Source organism: Poecile atricapillus, chromosome 24 (genome assembly GCF_030490865.1).
Source record: "Poecile atricapillus isolate bPoeAtr1 chromosome 24, bPoeAtr1.hap1, whole genome shotgun sequence".
NCBI classification, from domain to species: Eukaryota; Metazoa; Chordata; class Aves; order Passeriformes; family Paridae; genus Poecile; species Poecile atricapillus.
Genome location: NC_081272.1, coordinates 5,460,737 through 5,484,123, shown reverse-complemented (window position 1 = coordinate 5,484,123; position 23,387 = coordinate 5,460,737). Strand labels below are relative to the sequence as shown.

Here is a 23,387-nt window from a genome sequence, read left to right as displayed (position 1 = left end):
CAAACCGGGTTGTTCCCAAGGGAACAGTGGCATCCAGTCCCCCAAACCTGGGTGAATCCCCGCACGAGCAGCGAGGGAATCATCCCGGGACCCTTCACCCGGCCGGGGCCACCGTGCGAGGGCAGGGCAGGAGCGGGCACACGGTGTTGCCCTCGGAGCCAGGATCCTTCCCTGGAAGCGCTCCCAGCTCCAGGGATGAATCACACTTTCCCCCTGGGATCAGATTGCAGCTCCTGCACTCGAGGGGCCGGATCTGGCACCGCTCCCCCCTGCACAGCCGGACCCCCGCGCCCTGGGCAAACAGAGCGAGCGAGGGCACAGCGCTGCCAGCCCCTGAACCCCATCCACGCTGGGATTCCATTGGGCGACCCACGGAGCTGCGGGCGCTGCCAGAGCCCTGGAGCAGGGCTGGTACCTCCAGCCTGTCCCTAAAGATGGTGCGGGGACAGCACGGGGATAGAGCTGCCGCGGCAGTGCCAGGCTGGTGGCAGTGCCGGGCTGGTGGCGGTACCAGGCTGGTGGCAGTGCCAGGCTGGTGGCAGTGCCAGGCTGGTGGCAATGCCAGGCTGGTGGCGGTGCCAGGCTGGTGGCAATGCCAGGCTGGTGGCAGTGCCAGGCTGGTGGCAGTGCCAGGCTGGTGGCAGTGCCGGGCTGGTGGTAGTGTCAGGCTGGTGGCGGTGCCAGGCTGGTGGCAGTGTCAGGCTGGTGGCAATGCCAGGCTGGTGGCAGTGTCAGGCTGGTGGCAATGCCAGGCTGGTGGCAGTGTCAGGCTGGTGGCGGTACCAGGCTGGTGACAGTGCCAGGCTGGTGGCAGTGTCAGGCTGGTGGCAGTGTCAGGCTGGTGGCGGTACCAGGCTGGTGACAGTGCCAGGCTGGTGGCAGTGTCAGGCTGGTGGCAGTGTCAGGCTGGTGGCAATGCCAGGCTGGTGGCGGTGCCAGGCTGGTGGCGGTGCCAGGCTGGTGGCAGTGTCAGGCTGGTGGCAGTGCCGGGCTTGGTGGCAGTGCCAGGCTGGTGGCAGTGCCGGGCTGGTGGCGGTACCAGGCTGGTGGCGGTGCCAGGCTGGTGGCAGTGCCGGGCTGGTGGCAGTGTCAGGCTGGTGGCAATGCCAGGCTGGTGGCGGTGCCAGGCTGGTGGCAGTGCCCTTGGGGCAGACCTGCCATGAGTGACGGGAAGGAAAATCCACCAAGAAAGGAGACCCAGGAGCCCCAGGGCAGCAGAGAGGGGGTGAAGCCCCCCACAGCTGCTCTCTGCTGCCCACCACCCCTCTCAGCCGAATCTCCACCAGCCGGATCCCCAACTCTCCAGCTCTCTCCTGCCTTTTTCCCCTCCTCTGGCAGCGCCGGTAACACCCCTCCAGCTCTGTTTACCGGAGCAAAGTCCACGTTGTTCGCTGCCGGTGGTGTCTCCCCGCACCGCCCGGCCCCAGCCGTGCCCGCGGCCGGCCGGGGGACACCGGAGCCGGCTGTTGCCTGGTTATATCCACAAAACATCCCCGTGCCGGGGCCTGGGCCGGGGGATCCGCTTACGGAGCGGGGAACAGCTGAACCTCCTCACTCCCCACCCTGCCCTTGGCAGCTCCTCAGATAAACCCCGGCCCGCTGGCATTGTCCCCTCCAGGCCCTACAAAGGTTGTTGGACCCAGCCCGTGCCATCCGCAGGTTTCTCCCCTCGGCAGTCGCAGCTCTAGATAGATATTTATACACCCAACTTGTGCGAATTAATAGCATTCCTCTCCGATTGAGTCAAAAATAGAGGCGCTTCATGGAAAAAGAGAGAGAAAAAGAAGGTGTGTCGCGCTGAAAAAAAAGCAACGGGATCCAAAAAAAGAGAAAAAAAAAAAACCCACTCAAATCTCCCTTTTCCTTTTAAAGCTCTGTTCCCGAAGGATGGACCAGAGTTGTTATTTTAAACTTGATTTCTGCATCCCCGTGGCCAGCGAGCCATGGGCAAGGTGACGGTGACAGTGACGGGGTGGCAGCGGGCGATGTCGCAGGCTGTGGTGTGCGCTGCTGGGTGCTTTTGGGGCACGTAAAGCAGAAACTTCCTTAGAGGCGAGTGCCGACTTCCTGAGCACGGCAGGAGCCGGAGCAGGCAGAGGTAGGCTCGGGGGGCATCACCCCGGGATGGTGCACCCATGCTCACGTGGAAAAATATGGCTAAAATTGGAATTTTGTATAAATATTTGTTGGTGGTATGACGGACAAAATGTGGGTTTGGGATCCACGGAGTGGGGAGAATGGGCACCATGGGAGGGAAGAGCCGTGGGTGGACAGAGGTGGGAAACCAGGTGGGTGAGGGCAGTGTCACTGTTGGACACCAAGGAGTGTGACCGTGACCACCACGGGGCTTTGCAGAGAGAAACGCCACCTTCCCCACCCCCAAAACAAAGGGAACAGGGTGGCAGGGATTGGTTATGGGCGGAAGAGGAAGCAGAGGCCGTGCTCTGCCATTTCTGGGGTTTGTGGGGCGTAGAAAGCACCCCGAGATATTGGTATTTAATCCGTCGATAATCAATACCCAGGGAGAGCAGCACTGTGCTACCAGCACTCTCACAAATCCCATTCCATCCTCGGAATGAACCGGTGGTATTTGGGGACCACGAGCTGCATCCTCTGGCGTTTCCCCTCCCAGCACAGCCCAACCCCACCGAGGCACCCCATTATCCCCATCCCAGCCCTGCCCGGGACCTCGGCGGGACGGGAAGGATCCAGGGAAGGAGCCACCAGTGGCACCTGCGGACCCAGGGAAGGAGCCACCAGTGGCACCTGCGGATCCAGGGAAGGAGCCACCCGTGGCACCCGCGGATCCAGGGAAGGAGCCACCCGTGGCACGGGAAGGGGCCGCAAAACCAAGCTCGCCCATAAATCAGGGCTGGGAAGAGCCGGGACGGGATGGGGGCTGCCAGGGCTGCTCCCCGGGAATGCGGGCTGGCTGCAGACTGTCCCTGCGGCTGCCTCTGCCAGGGATGCAGACAGCCGGGCCTTCCCCGCCCTCCTCCTCCTCCTCCTCCTCCTCCTCCCCGGGGCGGAGGAAGGCAGCGCCCGCAGCTGGCACTGCAGGCGGTGGCCGGGGGAAGCGGCTGCTCCGGAGAGTCTGATTTCCAACCCTGTTTATTAATAACCCCTCTCCGCCCCATGCTAAGCCCATGTGCAGCGCAGAGCCGGCAGAGCTGGGCTCCAGGGGAGGAAGGTAAGAGCCCACTCGGGCCAGCAGGGCTGGGCAGGAGGTGGCCGGGGTCCTCCGGGGGGGTCCCGTGGGTGCGGGATCCCCGGTGAGGTGTGCTCGTGGGGCAGGAGAGGGGGCAGGGATGGGGTGAGAGGGGTCTGAGTTTCCTCAGGAATGATCAGAAAGGTGGGGGAAGGTCCCTCTGGGGCACGCAGGAGTTCTGGGGGGCGCTGGGATGAGGGGTGGTGGGTGGGAGAGCCCCCCCGCTCCGCTGGGAGAGCAGGACGGCGCCCTCCCGTCCTGCCCGTGCAAAGCGGATCCAAGAACTTTGAAAAACAAGCACTGGCAGCGGGGAGGGCAAGGAAAAAAGGGGCAGAGGAGCCCTTTTCCCACCTTTCCAGGGGCTGCCCCTTCTCCTGCCGCCGGCCGTTGAGTCCGAGGCTGCGATGTGTCAGCAGTGCCGAAAACTGCCTTATTAGGAGAGAAAGTATCGGGGAAAATCAGTTCTTTGCTCAAAGCCGCTGCTCCCAGCCCAGGGCTGCCTGTGAGTGCCAGCCTGTGCTCATTCCTTAGGGAATGACTAGACATGAGCTCAGCGGCGTGGCCGAGAGGTGAGAGCATCCTCCCACCGATCCCACCGGCTCCTGGCAGCAGCAGCAGCAGCAAAAACCCCGGCTCGTCCCCGAGCGTTGTTTTCTCCATCCTACCTCAAAGAGCAGCCGGGAGAATGCGAGAGCGAGGGTTTGGTGGTGGCAGCTGCAGGTGCCGTGGCTGGGGACAATGCCGGGATCGGATGACTCTGCAAAGCTCGGAGCTCGCCGGCTCCTGCTGCAGACGCTGCCGCTTGCCCGGGGCTCTGCGTGTGAGGTTCGCTCCGTCTCAGTCATCCCGGAGCCTGCCTGTGCTTCCAGCAGTGCATTCCCTTGTCGTGAGGTTATGCCACACCGCTAAAATCCCGGCAAGTTTTCCAGGGAGTGCTCGCACGGGTCAGGTCGGTGCCGCTGGGGAGGTTGGCCCTGACAACTGGAGCAGCTCTTGGGTTTGGGGTCTGGGTTTGCATCCCTCACTCTTCCTCCATGGCAGTCAGATACTTTAATAGGGTTTTAATAGGGTTTTCTTTCCTTATTTTGGACAGTCTGGGCTCAAGTTGTCACCAGAGCGTTGAGCCCAACCCTGTGGGTGACACGGGGGTGGTCACAGCAGCAGGGCCATGGCAGGACTCTCCTGGCTCTGGGGTCCCACTGGGTGGGGAAGAAAGCCCCTGTTACACTCATTGTTCTGGTTCACATCCCCTCTCCTTCCCAGGGACCTGATGGCACAGCCTGAGCCCCCTCCAGAGCTGCGGCTGGATGAAGCTGGAGCATCCCCAGCCCCGCAGGGAGCAGCTGAAGGAGCTGCTCCACACACAGAATGTCTTCACACCCCATCGGAGCCAGCGGGGAACAGACCTAAACCCCTGCACAGGAGCAGCCCAGACTCCAGCCGGGATCTGCAGGATGCCAGCAGGGATCCTCGCTTGGAGATAAACACACCAGGGACCCAGCTGGACGAGGATGGGACAGGAGTCCCACTGGATGTGGATGGGGCAGGGGTCCCACTGGATGAGGATGAGGCAGGAGTCCCACTGGATGTGGATGGGGCAGGAGTCCCACTGGATGAGGATGCAGGTGGGACAGGAATCCCACTGGACATGGATGCAGATGGAGTAGAGATTCCACTGGAGGTGGATGCACGTGGGACAGGGATCCCAGCGGATGTGGGTGCGGCAGGAGTCCCGCTGGACGTGGATGAAGGTGGGACAGGGATCCCACTGGCCATGGACACAGACAGGGCAGGGATCCCAGACAATGCAGATGGGGCAGGGATCCCCCTGGATATGGACACAGAGGGAGCAGGCGGCCCTCTGGATGCCGATGCCACAGAGCACCAGTGCCTGACCCTGGAAGAGCTGGGGAATTATTTCCAGGAGTGCATTGAGATCGTGGAACAGCTGGAGAGGGAGAGGGACAGCCTGATCACCGAGCTGGCCCAGCTCCGGGAGCCGGCGCTGCAGGAGATCCGCCATGCCCACGAGGAGATCCAGGCAGCCTGCAGGCTGCTGGCCAAGGTGGAGCTGGAGAGGGACAACCTGCGGGATGAGATCCGGCAGATCAAGCAGAAACTCTTCAAGGTGACCAAGGAATGCGTGGCCTGTCAGTACCAGCTGGAGAGCCGCCGGCACGACCTCTCCCAGCACGCCGTCTACCAGGGCGAGCTGGAGAGCCAGGCCGGGCAGCTCTCGGGGGAGCTGTCCCAGCTGAAGGAGACCTGCGAGAAGGAGAAGGAAGTCCTGAGGCAGCGCCTGGAGGCTCCACCCTGCCGGCAGGACAACCTGTACCTCCAGGAGAGCCGCCGGCTTTCCGTGGAGTTCGAGAGCTTCGTGGCCGAGAGCCGGCGGGGGCTGGAGGAGCACTACGAGCCCCAGCTGCTGCGGCTGCTGGAGCGGCGCGAGGCCGGGGCCAAGGCGCTGCAGGAGATGCAGGGAGAGATCCAGGGCATGAAGGAAGCCCTGAGACCCTTGCAGGGCGAGGTCAGCCGGCTGAGGCTGCAGAACCGCAGCCTGGAGGAGCAGATTGTCCTGGTCAAGCAAAAAAGGGATGAGGAGGTCGGGCAGTACCGGGTATGTGGCCCAAAGGACACTGCTCCATCCTTTTCTGAGGATGGGACTCGTGCTTTGCATCCAGGGAAATGAGGATGCTGTAGGATTTGCTTTTAGGGCCCAGGGAAGGAGCGGGGTGGATGAGGATGGGGAGGATGTGGAACATCTGGTTGGGATCAAAACCATCCCACACCCTGGCACGGGCCAGGTGAAACAGCAGGCTTAAGGCAAACCTGTGGTGGGGAAGCTTGGGGCTTCACCCAGTTTGGAAAACTGGATTTTCCTGGATATATTCACTTGGTTTTGGCCCCTCAGAAATGGCTGCAGGGATGAGGTGGAAGGGATGGGGATTTCCTCCCCAAAGCTCAGCGATGCTGTTGAGCACAGGCACCATACACTCACCACAGCTCCTCCAAGCACAGCACTGAGCCAAGATGCTTGGAAAAGTCACTTTTAAATACAGGTGGCTTTTCTTTCAGATCCCTTTCCTGGTGAGGAAGGGTCTCAGCCATTCCCCACAGCCCCTGGCCAGGCTGCCTCCTGGGAGGGTTATTTCTGGCTGATCCAGGCATCCCCTCAGCCTGAGGGACAAAGCAATTCAATATCTCCAAGAGCACACTTGGCAAAGAGGCTCCACAATTAATCTCCCCCCTTTCAACACTCTCTGTTCTCGGCTCGCAGCGGTTTCTGGAAACTGCCATTCCCCTTCCATCACGGCTCCTCCCTGCTGGGATGGGGATCAGAAGCACCAGAACCATGGCTTGTCCTGGATTTTCAGGGTCCCTTGGATCCCTTGTGTGCCTTCACATTGTCCTTTTCCCAAATTCTTTATTTATCTCCTTCTGACTCACAGGTTTATACAGCTCTGGCAGCTTCTCAAAACACACACGAAGTTGTTTAGGGGACAAAACCGAGCAGCCAGGAGAAGCCTAAGGACAAAATATAGCCCAGCCCAAATTCCCACCTTTGTATTAAAACAAAGCTTTTTTTGCAGAGGTTTTTAAAGAGGGCGGTTGGGCAGGGGCAGCCTGGCTGTGCAGGGAGGAGAGTGAGTGGAGCACTGCTGCTCCTCTCTCAGCTCACCCACTCATTTTCTCCCCCCAGGAGCAGGTGGAGGAGCTGGAGGACAGGCTGAAGGAGCTCAAGAACGGGGTCCAGCTCCAGCAGCGCAAGAACCAGGAGCTGGAGGAGCTCAGGACCAGCCTCCATCGGGAGCTCTCCATCTACAAGTGCGTTTGGGTCTCATCCCTGTGGGGCAGAGGGGCTGGGAGGAGGAAAGGGATGGTGGGGAAGAGTCCAGAGTGGGGTCACACAGCTGGGGGACAGCACAGACTTTTCCTCCTGCTCCCCAGTGGGGCTGCTGGGGCAGGAATTCCAGCTCCTTTGCCCAATAGCAGAGGGATTTGCTGGAAACTCCTGCAGAGGAGAGGAGTGGCTTCCCAAGAAGTAACTTAAGTGGTGGTTTCCTTAGGGAGATGTGGAAAGGAGCTGAGGTTTGGCTTTGGAAAGCTGCTGGAGCTGTCTTCTCCTGGTTACAGTCAGGTCCTCATTGCACATGAATTTCTAAAGCTCCAGAAAATGTCCATGAGCTTGTGGATTGTTTTATTCACCCAAGCTGGAGCTGTTGTGTTATTCCAGCCTCAGCTGGACACGTTCCTAACCATTTTCTGCAGCCTCACTGCTCTTTTAATATCCCTTTTTCCCCTTCTCCACCCAAACCTCCTCATCCAAACACACCACAGGAGGACATTCCCTACCCCAAAGATTTTTTTTTTATCCAAGCACAGGGATGAGCTCTCTCAGCCTGTGCAGTCACCAGCCATTCCCAAAGGGACAAACTGCATTTAGGATTCAGCCCTGTCCTTGCAGCCTGGAGTTCTCCTAAATCACAGCCCAACATTTTTTAATCCCAAATACAGCAGTGGAGTCTCTTAACTCCTGGAATCTACAAATGGCCAGCCCTGGAAGTGACACCTTTAAATGAGCTGTCACATTTGCTGCAGGAAGCTGCAAGTGCAAGTCTGAGCTGCCTTTTCCATAACTCCCACAAAAAATGACATTTCCTTCTGTTAAATCCTGTTTGCCAAGGGCTCTGGAAGGGCTGGGCTGGGCCCCCACACTCTCAAGACCATGGATGGAGCCTCTTGAAGTGTTTCCCAATTCCTTTTTCTTCCATACTATGAAAATAACTTCTTTTCCTCTTTTCTCCAGCCAAAGCATTGATGTAAATATTCCATAGGCTAAATCTCCTTTCTCCCCTCACAGGAGCTGCTTAGAAATCTACGGCCACCTCTGCAAATCAGAGGAAAAAGCAGAGCAGGACTGTTAGAACCATGGACTTTTCCTCTTTGTAGCAAAAACCCATGGACAGAGGATACAAGGGATGTCTCCTCATGCTGCTTTACCCTGCCTGATGTGCAGCAGCTGCCTGGAGCTGGGAATACCAGAAAATCCCTGGGTATTTCCCCAGGTTCTGCTGCTGTTCTTGTAGTAAAATTGCTTTTCCCCAGAGGAGCAAACAATCTTTGTACTGAACAATGGATATGGATGAGGAAGAACTGATGGATGTTTTGCTGTGTTTGGGAAAATGTTATCTTGTTCCAGATTGTTTAAGCCTGCACAGAAAGTTCTGGAAGCCAGTGTTAGGGAGGGGTTGACTTTTAAAGTTTACATGCAAGAGAAGCTTTCTCCTTTGAAGAGGATTTTCTTTTGTATTTCAAGAGTTTCTGCTGTACTGGGACGTGCTCCACAGAAATGAGGTGGTGGGGAAGAGGTTTCTACTTCATATTGAGTCTCACACTGAAAATAAAAGGTCAGAGTTTAAGGAGCCTTTTCACTCTCAGAGCTGCGTCTCAAAAGCCCAAATTTGTCTGTCAAACTGAGGTGTTTGTATCAAATTCATGCTGCAGGATAACAAAAAACAACTCTGGAAAGGGCTAAAGGCAGAGTTAAAATGCAGACAGCAGCAAGGCTTAAGAGGAAGAACAATTCAGTGATTTGGTGGCTGCTTGAGGATTCAAGTGCTCATTAATTGATTTCACAAAGCAGCAGAAATGAGAAGAAATACCCAATTTGATGTCTCAAAAATAAAAAAAAAAATCTCTACCAGCACCCTTATGGACACACACAGGTAGAGACCACATTCTGAAAAAAAACAAAGCAGTAGATGCAGAAACAGCACAGAACTCCCCAAACTTTGCAGCATTTACGTAGAAAAACTTTATTCCAACTGAAGGACTTACACATAATTAGTCATGAGGAGATGGCGAGTAACAGGCTGCTGGTGGCACTGGACACCCGAGTGGAAGACGTGCAGGACCTTGTGGCCAAGGACTAAACTCCTAAAAAATGTAGTTCATACACATTTCATTTGTTTTCCACCAGCTGCCAAGGCTGTTGAGGGCACCGGGGTCATCCGTTGGTACAAACAAACACCTTTTACAACTTGAGGGCTCCCCCAAGTTTTAAAAACCATTTCACAGAAAGGAAAGAAACATTATGTGAAAACACAGCTCAAGAAACACACAATAGAGCAAAAAACATGGGAGGTGAAGGAGGCTCTGCAGGAATAGCTAACAAATCCAAACCGCTGGCACCCAGCAGGAGGGGGGGAAAGGGAAAGGAAGGAAGGAATGAAAAACCCAGAATTGCCAGGAGAGACCAAAAAAAAAAAAATTTAAAAAAAAAAAAAAGAGAAATTTCAGTTCAAGTCAGAACTTGCAAGTCTTGTATCTGCAAAGGCAGAAAAAGCCACAAGGTACAGATAACTAAAGGAATTCCAAGGCTTCTGAGTTGTACTGAGGAGGACAAGACCTTCCACACCATTTCTGAGCTGTCAGGAGATTAACACTTGGATCATCTCTGTTGGCTCAAGCCCACTCGGGCAGCTCTGCCAATTTAACTTTTGTTTAAATTAGGCAAAAGCCTGAGGCTGGAGCAAGTAAAAGAGAGAGAGAAAAAAGAACTAATCCCAAACTTGCTGTGTGATGAAGGCAGTTAAAAAAGGGACAGCCAGAGCAATAAAGGAGGCTGCTGTAGGAATTCTGGTCAAGGAGCCACAGCAGGGACCTGGCTGAGGGGGCTGAGCCCTTTTTTTTTGGGTGGTGGGTTCTCAGTGTGTGGGTGGAAAAGCCTGTGATGGGATCTACAGGAGGATGGCTGAACACAAAGTCTACGTGTGTCTCAAAACCAGTGTTAAGTCAATATCAGGGCTGAGAGGGAAGAGAAGGAAAAGACTAAAAACAGGGAGAAGTTGTCATCTAGGATCCTTGACCTTCTGGATCCACGCTTCCTTCGGGATCTTCATCGTTGTAGATGTTCTCTGCCTGCAAGACAGGGATGGAGACACTGAGGGAACATTTCCAGCCCCTCTGGACAGGATTCCACCCCCTGAAAGTTCTGGTCATTTTTTATTTGCAGATATGGATCACCCATCCCTGGTCCCATTAACATTAACAACCTTATCCATAAATCCAGGTCCTAAAAAATGTCCTGTAACAAGGAATCTGCTAAAGGAGAGTCCACTGCAAGACTTACAAAAGTGTTTCAAGTATTTATTTTGTAGATCCTCTACTCAGCAGCACTTTCTAAAAGAACTACACAGAAAACTGCCAAGAACAAAATTTAGAGATAAAAAAAGAACCAAACAACTGGGAAAATGGTCTTGTTGAAGGTCAAGATTGGTTTCCAAAACCTTCAACAGCTGGGAATGCAGGGGCCAGCAAACCATTCCTGTTCACCAGCACCCTTTTCATCTTTGGAGAATGAAATCTCAAATATTCTTTAAGACAATAATACAGCAACTTCAATTTCATCCTTGCTTCTCACACACTGTTTTCATTCAAACACAGAAGGGAAAAATTTCCTTTTTTCTCTTTTTTTTTAAACACAAAACATCTCCTGAGTGTTTGGAAACCTTTTTGCTCTGGCCAAAGCTAAAGGGGATTTCAGTGCCCCTTTGAGATTTCATCAGTGCTACAAACTGGGTAATTCTGAGGCCTGTACATAAAAGCAGGAATGCTGAAATCCAGGAATTTCAACACAACTTACCATTTGCCAGACTTGCATGATATTATCTTCTGATACAGAACAAATGACCCAGGGCTCATTGGGATTCCAGGAGAAATCTGAGATCTTTGCAGTATGACCACCATGGATAAACTAGGATTGGGGAAACAAAACGGGGAACGGTTTGAAATTTGCACTGCAGGATGAGTAATAGGTGAAAATAATTAATGGGAGTGAAAAAAAACCTCACCAACAGCTCTGGGGGACCATCCTCAGCATCTTCAGGGGATTGCTCCTCTCCAATTTTACTGTAAAACAAAAAAAGAAAAGGAGGAAAAGTTGGGGGTTGGTTTGGGGTTTTTTTTTTGAGGTGTGATGCAATTAATCAGTAATATTTTGAGGAATTTTGGATTTACCTCAAGTCCCAAACATTTAGCCTGCGGTCTGTGCCACTGGAGGCCAGGATGGTTTCATTATGGGGAGACCACTGAACCTACAGACAGGAATAAATTTAAAAGTGGGATTTAAGTAACATTCCCAACACTTCATTTTGTACCCTGAAAGCTCTACAAGAACTCAAATTGACAACAACAGAAATATGTGTAAATAACAGTTATCACAGGAAGAGTTGTGACTATTCACAAACAAAAAGAAGACATTTCAGCAAAAAAGTGCCACCTGGAACTTTTCCTCTAACAAAACACACGTGTTTCCAAGTGCAAACAGCTCCCAAAGGTATTGGCTGCTCCTTATCTTAATAAGAATTGCACAAATAGAACCCATGGATTCCTTTAGCAGTAGGCACAGCTCTCACATGAAAAGAAATCACTGTAATTAAGCTTAACTGCCCAAAAGCTCACATTTATTGCTTCTGCTGGAGATAAAGCTCTCCAGAACACACCACTTATAATAGGATCACAGGATTAGGAAGGAACACAGAATTCTGCACACTAACATGGCATTTCAGGATTCTGTAATTTGATTTAGACATAACACAGTCTGAACTGATAATCCCTCCACCAAAAAAAAACCTCTACATATTTTTGCTCTGATTAAGGCGTGAGTTGGAGATGGAAATACTTAATCTGCTAAGCAGGTGCTGCCCACAATGTGAACATTCTCTATTTACAGCAGCAAAATCAGCAATTATCTTTTGTCAGAGAGTGTTAAAGCTTCCTGAAGGACCAGGCTGAGGAGATGGAAACACTGCAGCCATTTCCCTGGGCCTCCTGCTTCAATCTGCTGCCATGAATAATTTAATGGGCCCTGCACTGCTACCATTTCATCCTTCTGCTGTGGTTAAAGCTCCAGAGCATTTCCCTGATCCTTTTCTTGACTCTCTGTACTGGAGCTCTGCAGCTCCACAACAACAACAACAACACCCAGAAAAGTATAAACAAATAAAAGAACAGAATGTGAGTTTTAAGTGCAAAAACATTGTGGAAAAGCAACTTTTCATTTCCAGGCTGCTGAGTAGAACTGAGTATGTGGGGATAAAAGATAAAGACTTTTTTTTTTTATACCTGAAATATTTCATCTTTATGTGATTCAAATGAGTGCAGCTTCAGTTTTAGGTTCCTCAAGTCCCATAGAGCAACAGTCTAGGAAAAAAAAATATAAAAATATTTTGTTGAAGTAACCAACATGTGCATCCACCCCAGAAAGTGAGCAAGAACATTCCAAAATCCAGGCAGAAGTACCTTATCAGCTGATCCTGTGGCCAGGATAAACTCACTGTAGGGGTTGAAGGAGAGGCAGTTCACCTCAGCTGTGTGAGCATCCACGGAATGACTGGGTTTGGAGGTGTTGTTTGACCGGGTATCCCAGCTGGGAAGGGAAAAAAACATGGAATTAACAAAGGTTTGTATCCCATTTCACTGATTATGGAGATGAGAAAGCTTGAGGGGCTGAAACAATTTCTGAAGGGGTTTTCCCCACTTACATCATGAGCTTCTGATCATCAGCAACAGATCCAAACAGGGATTCATGGAGCAGGTGCCAGGATACATCTTCCACCACCGCTGTGTGTCCTGTGAAGATGGTCTTGGCATCCACCACTTTGCCTTCTTTGGGAACAGCACTGATATCCCACAAGCAAATTGTCTTTAAAACAGCAAAAATGTAAAAAGATTACATCTTTAGACTCTCTTTCCCTCCTCCCCCTCAAACCCAGGATGTTTTTGCCCTTCCCAAGGCACAGCAAGTGCAGGCTCACCCCAGCTGTGCTCCAAGTACTCACATGATCATCAGAAGCACTCAGCAAATGCCCGCTGAGGTTGGGGTTCCAGGACAGTCCATATCCCTCCTTCTGGTGCCCACGGAGACGCAGGTCCGGGTTGCACTCCCCAGAAGGGTCTGCAACGAGGCAGGTTAAGGATTCCAGTGCCTGGAATCATTCCCAGCACATCCTGGAATACCTGGCATTAAGTTTATTTGACTTGACTTTAACCTAGTAGCCACCTCCACACTTTGGCCTGAGTTCCAGCTGGAGGGAGGAACAGCAGTTCAGCTGTTACTGCTCAAAATTGTTCAAAAAACTTCAGGGTGTGATTGATGAACTCAATGAAAAACTGCTCAAAAAGCTTCTCCTGAACCCCCAGAAATATAAGGTGGGATATTTTTCCTCTTCTCATCATCTCCAACTGCACTTTTAAAGCAAGGCAAGCACTTTTGATCCTCCCCACAAGTGGCAAAAGGAGTTACTTTAATCTTGATGAGTTCATAGGTAAATGACTTAATATGTAAATAATTAATTTAAATAATATTTAATATTTATATATTATATATAAGTATTATATATATAAATAATTAATATTTAAGTAATTAAAAATAACAGGGTATCAGGGGAAAAGCTCAGCTACCCACCAATTCAATAATTTTTTTCCAAAAAATCCACCTTCCACCACCTCAAATACCTCACAGTGAGGTGACAAAACAAGCAGAGGAAGTGCCAGAAAAGGTTTCCTTTTCCAAGGCTACATTTGGATACACTTGTTTAAACTTCATACAAAATAACCTCATGAATAAACACCCACTGGGCCCCAAAATCCCAAATAAGGGGCAACCCAGACCATTTTTTTATCTCTTTTTGGGGGATGAGCTGGCACAGACCTGGTTTGGAGGGGTGTTTGGTGTAATCAAAGACCAGGACATCACTAGAGGGAGTCTTGGTGGCGATGATGCAGGGGTTCTGGGGCATGTAACGGGCTCTGTTCACCTCTCCCTCGTGGTTTATCTTGATTTCAATTTCAATTTTTCCACTTACTGAGCCAAAGCCTCCAAACTCTAGGAATAAGAGAGTTGTGAATAATAAGCCAGTTTCAGAACAAGTGACAAAGAGTTGATTCAAGCTTTGCTACCAAGCTCTCAGAACGGACAAAGTTGTGGTAAAAACAAATTGCAGTTTTAGGACTGTGATACACCTTGTTAAAGCTCCCTTATTTTTATACATAAAATGACTTAATAGTTCATGAAATTGCAAAATTTGGGTGAAAAGAATGAGTTTTGGATTATTTTTAAATGAATTTAAAATCTTTTCCAGAAATACTAAAATAGAATAGAAACAAGTATTTATTAGACAACCCTGCGTTCATAAATAACTTCAAGAAGCCCAAAGATCAAAATACTCATTGCACAATCCAAACTTCCTGTAAAATGAAGAGCAAACATTGGATCATTAAGGACTTTCACCAGCTGCAAAGACTGATTCAGCCAAGCAAACAGGAAAATGTCTAACTTGGAGCAGCCATAAAGGTTACAAAGCATCAAATTCAAGTCTGATACATGGAATAAAACACAATTTCACCCCAGAGGGTGAATCAGCAATCAGGCAGCAAAACTCACAGACAAATGAAGAAAATTTTAAATGTTTGAAAAAGTCTGAATTTTGGAAAATTTGAAATGTTACATTCCCTTGATATAAAAAATATTCTTTTACACGAGTCTGTGCAAAAATCTTTTGTGTGACTTTACAAATGTGGTAATAAAAATACCAATTGAAAGCACTGCATGGGATTTAAGGGCAATTCCTGAGAAACAGGGGAGTTTTCCCACATAAATATTTTTGCAATTAACCCCCACCTTTTGTTTCCATCACTAGATTATTAACACATTCAAAAAAAACAGAGTATTTGTCTATTAACAAGGCACTGCTTAGAAACTAATTTTTTTAGAAGTAAAATCTGAATTTTGCTGCCTGAACTTTAGGGAAAGACAAGTTTTCTATTGAGAAAGGAAGGGGAAAATGGTTAAAATCCCTTTTTTTTTGAGCTCTTACCTCCTTTCTCACTGTCATAGTGGGAAGCATCAAACTGGGCATCGTCGTTGGGCAGCTGCACACTGGCAATCACCAGGTGGTTTTGTTCATCTGAGGTGTGGGTGCCCAGCACCAACCTGTGGATGCTGAAATCTTTGCCTTCAGGTCTGCAGAGGAAAAGAAAACAGGGATCACAAAATCCCTGTGAGGATGGAGAGGTCCTGGCACAGGAGAAAGTGGCTGCCACATGCCTGGAAGAGTCCAAGGCCAGGTTGGACAGGACTTGGAGCAACCTGGGATAGTGGAAGGTGCCTCTGGATGAGCTTTAAGGTCCCTTCCTGCCCAAACCAGTTTGGGATTCTGTGATCTCAACCTAAAAGTCTCTCAGCACAATCCTGGATTTGCTGTTTATTCTGCTTTAGAAAGAGAACAGAAGGGTCCCTTTACCTTGTGACATCAGGAAGCCACTGAGCAGTCAGGCTGGGCCACTCCAGGGCATGAGTCATCACCAAATCGTACAGGAAGGGGGTGTTCTTTTTCCATATTTTATATTCCTCGTTGATCACACGCTCTTCCACTGCATCATCAAAGGCTGCTGAAATATTTTTTTTTTCAATAAATACATACAATTAATTATTTATAAATGTATCTACAGACCTACACAGCGCTGTGGGCAGGCAATGGATTAGAGTCAAGTACATCAATCACACCCTGGTTTGCTATTTGCTCTGTTGAAGTAGTTACTAAATGGTTAAAAAAAACCCTGTTGCACATGCTAATAATTTTTTTCTGGATATATGGCAGGGAATTAATATTAACTATGTCGAATTTCATCCCTGGAAGTATTCCAGGGCAGGCTGGACAGGGCTTGGAGCAACCTGGGATACTGGAAGGTGTCCCTGCCATGGCAGGGGTGGAATAGGATGAGTTTAAGGTTCCTTCCAGCCCAATCCATTCTGGGATGATCTGATAATGTTGTTAGAGCAACACAGTAAAATCGTGAGACTTAGTGCACAGGGAGGCAAAACCCAGATTTGAAATGATGCTTAAAGGCAAAAAATCCAGCAACTGCTGTTTATAATAGACCAGTCTGGGTGCAGCCTCGAACTACTTGTTCCCAAAATCCAGTTTCCCAAGGCTCCTTCTGCTGCCTTATCGCTCTCAAACACTTTCTCGGCCCATCTGTCACCAGCCTCCGGTGCAGAGGAGAAGGCGACGGGCAGACCTGGGGGAGCTCAGCCCCGGAAAGGAGACACCCCCGTGGAACCGGGGGCACCCCCATGGAACCGGAGCTCGCCCACGGAACGGGAGCTCGCCCATGAAACGGAGGCACTGCCGCCGAACCGGGGCACCCTCAGGGCGGGCGGCAGCGGCCGGTGCCAGCTCTTTGTCTGCCCGCTCCCCTCGCAGGGCAGGGCACGGCCCGGCCCTCCCGGCCTCACAAAGCCCCTCCTGGGGGCACGAGGGCGGGCAGAGGGTCCCGGCCCGAGCCGCTCTCCCCGGTTGGGGCGGCGGGCGCGGAGGCAGCGGCGGCCATGACCGGGGGTGGGGGCCCTCAGGCCCCGCCCCCGCGCGCCCCCTGGCGGCACCGCCCCGCTCCCCTCACGCCGTAACGGGGCGGGGGGGGGGGGCACCCCGCGCCTCACGGCAGAGGCCGCGCCGCCCCTACGGAGCCTTTACCTTCCTTGTCCGCCATGGCGGGGCGGGGGGAGCGCGGCGGCCGCGGGGCGCGAGGCGGGGCGGGCTGGGCGAGGCGGGCGGGCGGTTCCTGCGCTCCCTGCTCCGACCCCTCCGGCCGCGGCTCCGTCTATTGTTTCCTGCCCCCGCTGCGTGCGGCTCCCGGCGCCGCGCACCCCTTCGCGCGCCAACGCCGCCCAATCAGAGCCCGCCGCCGGGGGGCACCGGCCAATCAGCGGAGGGAGAGGGGGCGGGGACGGGGAGCGCGCGGCGGTCACGTGGGACGGCTCCCCCTGGGAGCCGCCATTTTCCGGAGCGCCCCAGCGCGCTCTTAAAGGGGCCGCGCCCCGGTGCTGAGGGGCAGCGGGTTCTGGGTCCGCTCCTGATTCCCGATCCTTGTTCCCGGTCCCCGGTTTAGAAGAACCGGTGGCTGAGGCTCTTCTGATCACCACAGCCGTGGGCGGGGCGTACCGGGGCGGGACTGCACCGGGCCGGTGCGTGTGTGGGCCGAGGCCTCCTTCTAGGGCCGCCCTAACACCATCGGCTATCCTCGGCGTGTTTTTAATTCTCTGTAATCACGAATATATTCCCTTTTTCCACAATTCAGTGCTGCGGTGAGTTTTAGAGGTGTGATATTTGCTGGTTCTGGTCGGCTGAGGGTAACTCGGGACCTGACTCTCCACAGCTGAGGCTTAACAGGTTTAAAATCAAATATCAAAACTATATCTGTGTTTATTCCTCAAGAGATACCCCGAGCCCTCAATTACAGACTTTCCAACACACCGAGATGCTTACCTGAAATTAGAAATTGGAAATCCTGTGTCTTGTTTTTAAGCTTTGAAATAAGAAGCAACTCCTGTGTAAAAGTGATATCTGTAAATTATCTGCATTGTTTAGGGAAGTGTTGGGTTCAGCTGTGGATAAATCTTATAATGCACAAAAATACTAAAGAATGGTTATGATGTCTGGAAATCTGGAGAGGAAAATTAAGTAGTGTGAAGTTAATGGGGTTCTTCAGTTTGCGTCAGGTTTTACAAATGAACAGGAAAACAGCAATTTTTGAGATTGGGTGTGAGAACCTGACTTTTAAATGTGGCAGTTGATGCACTTCTTTGGGTTTTTTATTTGAAAAGTTTTATTTAAAAAATCAGCCAGAAAAGGAGCACAGGAAATGCCTTGCGCTTGGGTGACAGCTGGATTTGCTACTCACAAACTTTGAGGTCTGAAGGTTTAAATGTAATCCTTGTCCTAAGAGAACACAACTTTTTTTCCTGAAGAAAAATCTTCTGTAAGGTCATATCAGGGGTTTTGGGGGGCAGTGGCACTTCAGGTGATACTGAATGAGCTGAGCACCCTCAAAAGAATTACTTAAAAAATTAAAATTAACCTAAAGCATGGAAGTTTAATTCATTTTACAGCCGTTTCCATCAGGGCTATATTTTATTATTTGTGAATGAATGGAATGCTTAGTGTACACAGGGAAGAAGAAACACAATTCCTCCCAGAAAAAGCCAAAGTCCACAATTCCCATAAGGAATATTTTCCCTTGGCTCTCCTGGCTGAACAAACATCACTTCATGGGTGTGGGATTGAACTCCCAACTTCCCCATCTCCCAGTTTCAAAAGAACTGAAAGGACTCGAATTTAGCACTGAGAGGAATCCTCCCTGCTGTGCACAGGTTGAATCGCTCCGTGGGGATACCAGGAAGTGAGGGAGAATTCCTGGATCTTCTCCAGCTCCAGGAAAGCAGAGTTTCCTGTGGAGCCCTCAGCGATGGCAGCCGAGGACAGGGATTACAACCTGACTGAGGAGCAGAAAGCTGTGAAAGCCAAGTACCCCCCTCTCTGCAAAAAATATGAATGTGAGTATTTTTAATATTTTCTTAGTATTATCATCTTGCAGTGTGCGTGTGACAGTGCTGTTGTGAGGGCAAGGAAGGTAACAGGAAATACAGAAATGAGAAACCAATTTTCTTCCTCATGCTTTTCTTGTTATAGGCACTGAAAAAAACCCCAAAAAACGACGGAAATAAATTACTTAAGTCTAACCCTGAAAACTTTTCCTCTTCTGAGCCATTTTTCTACCTCTCTTGTAGGAAGAGACATTCAAAAGTGTGCTGGCCTTGTGTGTGGTGTTTTTACTCTACTTAAAGATGATTATCTCTACTTTCCCCACCCCTGGAATGTCTCCTAAGAGGATGTGGGTGGCAGCCCAAGGGCCAGCTTAAGGCAGGGAACCATTCCCTGCCTGTTTTCCATGTCACCAGTATTTGTCTGGATGGATTGTTTCTGTTACCTCTGTTAGAATTTATATTTTTAGGCTGTGTTCAGACCTTTATTTGCTAGAAGTGAAGAAATACGGTGACAGATCACTGCAGCCATGCAGTTTCCATAACTGGAGGAAGTTTTATCCCTCTTCTGCATCTAAAGGAATTTGTTTGCTTTAGAGACCGTTGTTGAGAATCCTTTAATAGTGTGTGGTCTCTTTAAACAGCACCAGGACAATTTTTCAGTTGAAGTCAGCATTTGTTTCACATCCCAACTTAATTCTGCTGGAATTTTGCATTTCTTTCATTCCTCTGAATAAATATAAATGAGGTTCATGTACAGCTGGATATATGTGATGTTAATCATGCTTCATGAGTAAAGTTTGTCTTCTGTTTTATATTCCATCCTGTGTTTTAAATTCTTCTCTTTGCATAATAGCTGCTTTTGGGTGTGGACAGGTAGATTTCCTCACTGAGCTAGAAATATTTGCAAATCTCATCCTTTGCATGAATAATTTTCAGTCCTGCAGACTTCAGCATAAACTCCTTACTCCTGGTGAAGGTTTCTTTTTATTGCAGTTAACTTGTGGAAGCCTGTTGGGTTACAAAAGCCAAACCCTGCACTGACATAATCACATTAAACAGGGTTTCTTTTGGCAGAAATAATCCAAAATTTCACCTGTGCTAAATTTTTCTAATATACTACAAAATAGACTTATCACATCTGCAGATGAATGCAAAAATGTTTTGTTAGAAAAGCAGATATTTGTGGTTTGTTTTTTTTTTTAATCCTCATGTTATAAATACTTTTGGTGACATCATTCCTTTTCTTTTCACTTCCCCTCAGATTTGGATCACACAGCAGACGTGCAGTAAGTGTGGGCAGCTGGGATTTCTCAGGGTGACAAATTGATTATTTTTTACACTGCTTAAAGCCTGGAGTAACAGCCAAGGACAGTTTGCAGATGTAACACCTTGTGGAGCTCTGAAATGTCACTCAGTGGGTGTTTTGATGGTGTTCCTGCTTTTGGGACACCACAGAATTATGTTTGGTTTCTTTTTTAGTATTTCTATGGTGCCTCTGTTATTTGAAAATGTTTTTTGAAATCTCCTTTTCATCTCCCCCTTTTAAACAAAGTTCCTTCTGTGTGGTTTACTTTTATACACAACAATTAGCCACATTAGGAAAGAACTTTCTTGGTGGCTGGTAAAACATTTATTTTCCAAGTTCTCTCATGAAACTCTTCTGACAAACTCCTAGAAAAACCAGGTGTTTTTTGCTCATTCACCTCCTCTGCCTGAATCCCCAAGTTCTGATTGCTCACCTGCATGTGACTTTGGGCTGTTTCTTCTTGTTGTGACCCAGTATTACATTCCAGTGATTATTCCATGTTTCTTTAGGCTCCATGCCTGGGGAGACACGTTGGAAGAAGCCTTTGAGCAGTGTGCCATGGCCATGTTTGGCTACATGACAGACATAAGCACCGTGGAACCCGTGGGTACAGTGGAGGTAGAGGCAGAAGGTGAGGTCAACACTTCTTCTGTGGAGAGTTATGAGAGGGAGAAAGGTACCAAAAATCTCAACCTTTACATGTAGCCTTAGTGCAGTTAATTAAAATATAATTAAGCATTGTTATCTGAATCTCCTGTACATCTGCGGTGCTCTTAAAAATGATTTTGATGAGAAAATCTCTGCTTCAACCACACAGGGCATGACCTGTTGTCTCTTCTCTTTCACTTCCTGGATGAGTGGCTGTATAAATTCAGTGCTGATGAGTTTTTTATACCCAGGGTAAGTGTTCTGGTTTCAACTTTTTCCATTTGTAGGACAAAGCTGTTCCCTGATAATCCCAGCTCTGAATGCAATGGTATTTTAGAGGAAAAAGGAACACAAAAAATACAAGGCCAGGCTGGATGTGGCTTAGGGAAAGCTGGGCTGGTGGAAGGTGTCTAAACAGTGGAAAATAACCTTTGTAAGTGAGGTTTACTGAGAAGTTCTGCCTGAACGTTGAAGGTGTGATTGACACATTTCTCCTCCCACTCTCTGCAGGAAGTGAAAGTGCTTCACATTGACCGAATGCAGTTCAAAATAAGATCAATTGGGTGAGCTTAAGTTATTGTCTGAAAATGGATTGTGGACTTTTCTTGCTTTCTTTGAGGCTTTAAGTGAAAATCTCACTGTTCTGTGCTTATCAGTGAAACTAATTACAGCATTTGGTAAATATTACTAAAATTACAACACCTCTCTTCTATTTTTTTGCCTTTACAGGTGGGGAGAAGAGTTCTCTTTAGACAAACACCCACAGGTAGGCAGTGATTCCTCTATCAAGCTTTTCTATTTTAGAAGGAGGAGGTGTGGTGTTCTTTAAATCAGACCTCTGAGTTCTGCAGAGATCAAAATATAAATGTGGTTGAAGTACCACTGAACTCAAGATCTCACTTTCTGCATGGTTTTGTGAATGTGTCCCTGAAATTGTTGGCCTGAGCGTGACATTGCCTCAGTACTAGCAAAACTCAACAAATTAACTCAATTGGCTTCCTTTTTGTGAGCTTAATAACACAGAAACTCAATCTATATTCAGAATTTATGTATTTGGATTTCACACTATTGGGACAGATTTCTGCTTAGTCAGTTTTTGCCATTTTCTTCTTTTTTTTTGTTTTCCTAAAGAATTGTTAGAAGCAAAATCTGATGTCTTGACCTGTATCATTTTTAGCATAGCAAATGTTGATGGTCTGTCAGAGGTAAGAGAAGGAATTTGTGGTATTAAGAGGCAATAAAATAAGGGAAGAGTTCCCTTTTCACTATTTGGCTTGGTTATTAGTGTGGCAACTTCCTTATTCATCAGAACAAATGTAGTTACAGCTTCTTTGAAAAAAAAAAATGGATAGCTTTTGAGGAAGGTGATGAGAACTGGGGGTTCTGAACTGGTAAAAGTGATATAATTTAGAAAATTTATGGTTTGTGTCTCTTTTCTAGGGCACAGAAGTCAAAGCCATAACTTACTCAGCAATGCAGATCTGTGAAGATGAAAAGCCAGAAGTCTTTGTCATTATTGATATTTAAAGCAAGAGTGTGGTTGAGTGGATATTGGTCATCATCTGGCAAAAACCCCCTAAAACTGTAATGCCTGTGGAAAAAACGAAGGAATTGGCCAGTTAAAATCAGAAATTGAACAGAGTAATTGCAGGGAATGTCAGACTGTTTTCACTGAGACAGAGAATAAGAAGAATTAATTGGGGTTTTGGGGGATATGGAGAAGGTGATGTTTGTACAGTTGGAAATCTCCCAGGAATGCTGGCAGTCAGCTTCTAAGGCTGGTATGTGCTAGGAGCTGTATGAAATACAGAAATTGGTGGAGCTGATAACTAAAATACTCCATTTTTGCAGCGTGGCAGGAGATAATGTTCATCTAGATTGATTTCATTTGCATATTTCATGTTCTAGTTCTGATGATGATGAGCTGATGTTCCTCCTCCGTATTACATAAATCCAAAATAGCTGCAGTGGCTCAGATGTAATGTGAGTAAAAAAATCTGAGTGTTTAAATTTAGACACCTAAAAAATGATGCCAATTAAACCAAGAAACCACCACATCTTTTAAACTACTTAAAAAAGAAGTCATGCCACCAGGTGGTGCTGAATTGCTGTAAATAAATTGCCACATGAAATCTTAAAGCATGTGACTGTACCTGGAATCCTCTTATCACTTATGATAACTATGATAAGTTGGCAGTTTTGCTGCTGTGGTAGAAGGGAATGGAATGGGATGTCCCAGGTTCTCCCTGGGTTCACTCCCAACTGTATCTTGTGATAATTGTGATAATCTTTTTTTAAAAGGCATGGTTTGGATCAGCCTAATTGTTTTTTTAAAAAGAACAATACAGACAATCCTTAAACGTCAGAGGATTATGGACTTGATTGAATCAAAATTAATAAAAAATAATCAAAAGTGTGTTTTTTTAAAAAAAGCACAGGATGACAAATGTGCATTACCTGCTGTTTTAATTTAATTTAAACATGAGGAGCATAGGCCTGGCCTGTTCTGTTACCATAAATGCCCCAAGTGCCTCACTGTGTCTCATTTTATAAAGTCATCTTAAATGGTTTTATTTCCATGTTGTAAAGACTGAGGGATAAAACCCTTCTTATTTTTTAAGCAAGCCTCAATGCCAAAATAAAACTTGGACTGAAACAATTAATGTCTTTGTGAGTGATCTTGACCTGTCTATTCAGATACAAATGAATTACGCTTATGTTTTGTTCCCCGCTAAGGTGACCAGATATTTTTTTATCAGTTAGAATTGCAACATGCAACGTTACAAAGTAAGAGTGATTTTGACAGCTTGGGGTTTCCTTCTTGTCTGGCAGAGCCC

The 23,387-nt window shown here is 48.6% G+C and overlaps 3 protein-coding genes and 1 long non-coding RNA gene across 9 annotated transcripts; 2 read left to right on the top strand and 2 right to left on the bottom strand.

Moving 5' to 3' along the window:
* Window positions 1–303: 303 nt before the first annotated feature.
* On the top strand, window positions 304–9,502 carry SYNC (syncoilin, intermediate filament protein). 2 transcript variants are annotated; one of them, XM_058856334.1, is made up of 4 exons: window positions 304–437; window positions 4,472–5,825; window positions 6,909–7,033; window positions 8,070–9,502. In XM_058856334.1, exons 2-4 carry the CDS (start codon window positions 4,479–4,481, stop codon window positions 8,131–8,133), a joined length of 1,536 nt encoding a protein of 511 aa, XP_058712317.1. In that variant the 5' UTR covers window positions 304–437; window positions 4,472–4,478; the 3' UTR covers window positions 8,134–9,502. The 2 variants fall into 2 exon arrangements, with proteins under 2 accessions (XP_058712317.1, XP_058712315.1); XM_058856332.1 differs by lacking the exon at window positions 304–437 and adding an exon at window positions 3,024–3,190.
* LOC131587953 (uncharacterized) lies at window positions 1,882–4,422 on the bottom strand. Its single transcript, XR_009279480.1, has 3 exons — window positions 3,874–4,422; window positions 3,560–3,637; window positions 1,882–2,157 (listed from the first exon to the last, which is right to left on the bottom strand). It is a non-coding gene; the product is annotated as an uncharacterized LOC131587953 (long non-coding RNA).
* Window positions 9,000–16,932, bottom strand: RBBP4 (RB binding protein 4, chromatin remodeling factor). Of its 2 annotated transcripts, none has more exons than XM_058856335.1 (12): window positions 16,747–16,932; window positions 15,514–15,661; window positions 15,088–15,233; window positions 13,923–14,096; window positions 13,051–13,166; window positions 12,754–12,914; window positions 12,512–12,638; window positions 12,335–12,412; window positions 11,228–11,304; window positions 11,062–11,119; window positions 10,854–10,964; window positions 9,000–10,129 (listed from the first exon to the last, which is right to left on the bottom strand). In XM_058856335.1, the coding sequence occupies exons 1-12, from the start codon at window positions 16,760–16,762 to the stop codon at window positions 10,064–10,066; spliced, it is 1,278 nt and encodes a 425-aa protein (XP_058712318.1). In that variant the 5' UTR covers window positions 16,763–16,932; the 3' UTR covers window positions 9,000–10,063. The 2 variants fall into 2 exon arrangements, with proteins under 2 accessions (XP_058712318.1, XP_058712319.1); XM_058856336.1 differs by having other exon boundaries at window positions 15,514–15,658; window positions 16,747–16,905.
* A 99-nt stretch (window positions 16,933–17,031) lies between these two features.
* ZBTB8OS (zinc finger and BTB domain containing 8 opposite strand) lies at window positions 17,032–23,209 on the top strand. Of its 4 annotated transcripts, XM_058856340.1 has the most exons (9): window positions 17,032–17,237; window positions 17,351–17,442; window positions 18,423–18,605; window positions 19,858–19,882; window positions 20,412–20,533; window positions 20,720–20,802; window positions 21,061–21,113; window positions 21,280–21,316; window positions 21,991–23,209. In XM_058856340.1, the coding sequence occupies exons 3-9, from the start codon at window positions 18,518–18,520 to the stop codon at window positions 22,075–22,077; spliced, it is 495 nt and encodes a 164-aa protein (XP_058712323.1). In that variant the 5' UTR covers window positions 17,032–17,237; window positions 17,351–17,442; window positions 18,423–18,517; the 3' UTR covers window positions 22,078–23,209. The 4 variants fall into 4 exon arrangements, with proteins under 4 accessions (XP_058712323.1, XP_058712320.1, XP_058712322.1 ...); XM_058856337.1 differs by having other exon boundaries at window positions 17,032–17,357; XM_058856339.1 differs by having other exon boundaries at window positions 17,032–17,442.
* The last annotated feature ends 178 nt before the right edge of the window (window positions 23,210–23,387 follow it).

What these genes read in the sequence shown, in the direction of transcription:
- RBBP4 (XM_058856335.1), bottom strand. An exon ending in CTATGACAGTGAGAAAGGAG is followed by an intron (nt 14,097 to 15,087) that starts GTAAGAGCTCAA and finishes TCTTATTCCTAG; the next exon opens with AGTTTGGAGGCTTTGGCTCA. An exon ending in GATGATCAGAAGCTCATGAT is followed by an intron (nt 12,639 to 12,753) that starts GTAAGTGGGGAA and finishes TTCCCTTCCCAG; the next exon opens with CTGGGATACCCGGTCAAACA.
- ZBTB8OS (XM_058856340.1), top strand. Translation starts at nt 18,518, where the DNA reads ATGGCAGCCGAGGACAGGGATTACAACCTGACTGAGGAGCAGAAAGCT. An exon ending in TCTCTGCAAAAAATATGAAT is followed by an intron (nt 18,606 to 19,857) that starts GTGAGTATTTTT and finishes ACTTCCCCTCAG; the next exon opens with ATTTGGATCACACAGCAGAC. An exon ending in ATGAGTTTTTTATACCCAGG is followed by an intron (nt 20,803 to 21,060) that starts GTAAGTGTTCTG and finishes CACTCTCTGCAG; the next exon opens with GAAGTGAAAGTGCTTCACAT.
- SYNC (XM_058856332.1), top strand. Translation starts at nt 3,147, where the DNA reads ATGTGCAGCGCAGAGCCGGCAGAGCTGGGCTCCAGGGGAGGAAG. An exon ending in CTGGGCTCCAGGGGAGGAAG is followed by an intron (nt 3,191 to 4,471) that starts GTAAGAGCCCAC and finishes TCTCCTTCCCAG; the next exon opens with GGACCTGATGGCACAGCCTG. An exon ending in CGGGAGCTCTCCATCTACAA is followed by an intron (nt 7,034 to 8,069) that starts GTGCGTTTGGGT and finishes CTCCCCTCACAG; the next exon opens with GAGCTGCTTAGAAATCTACG.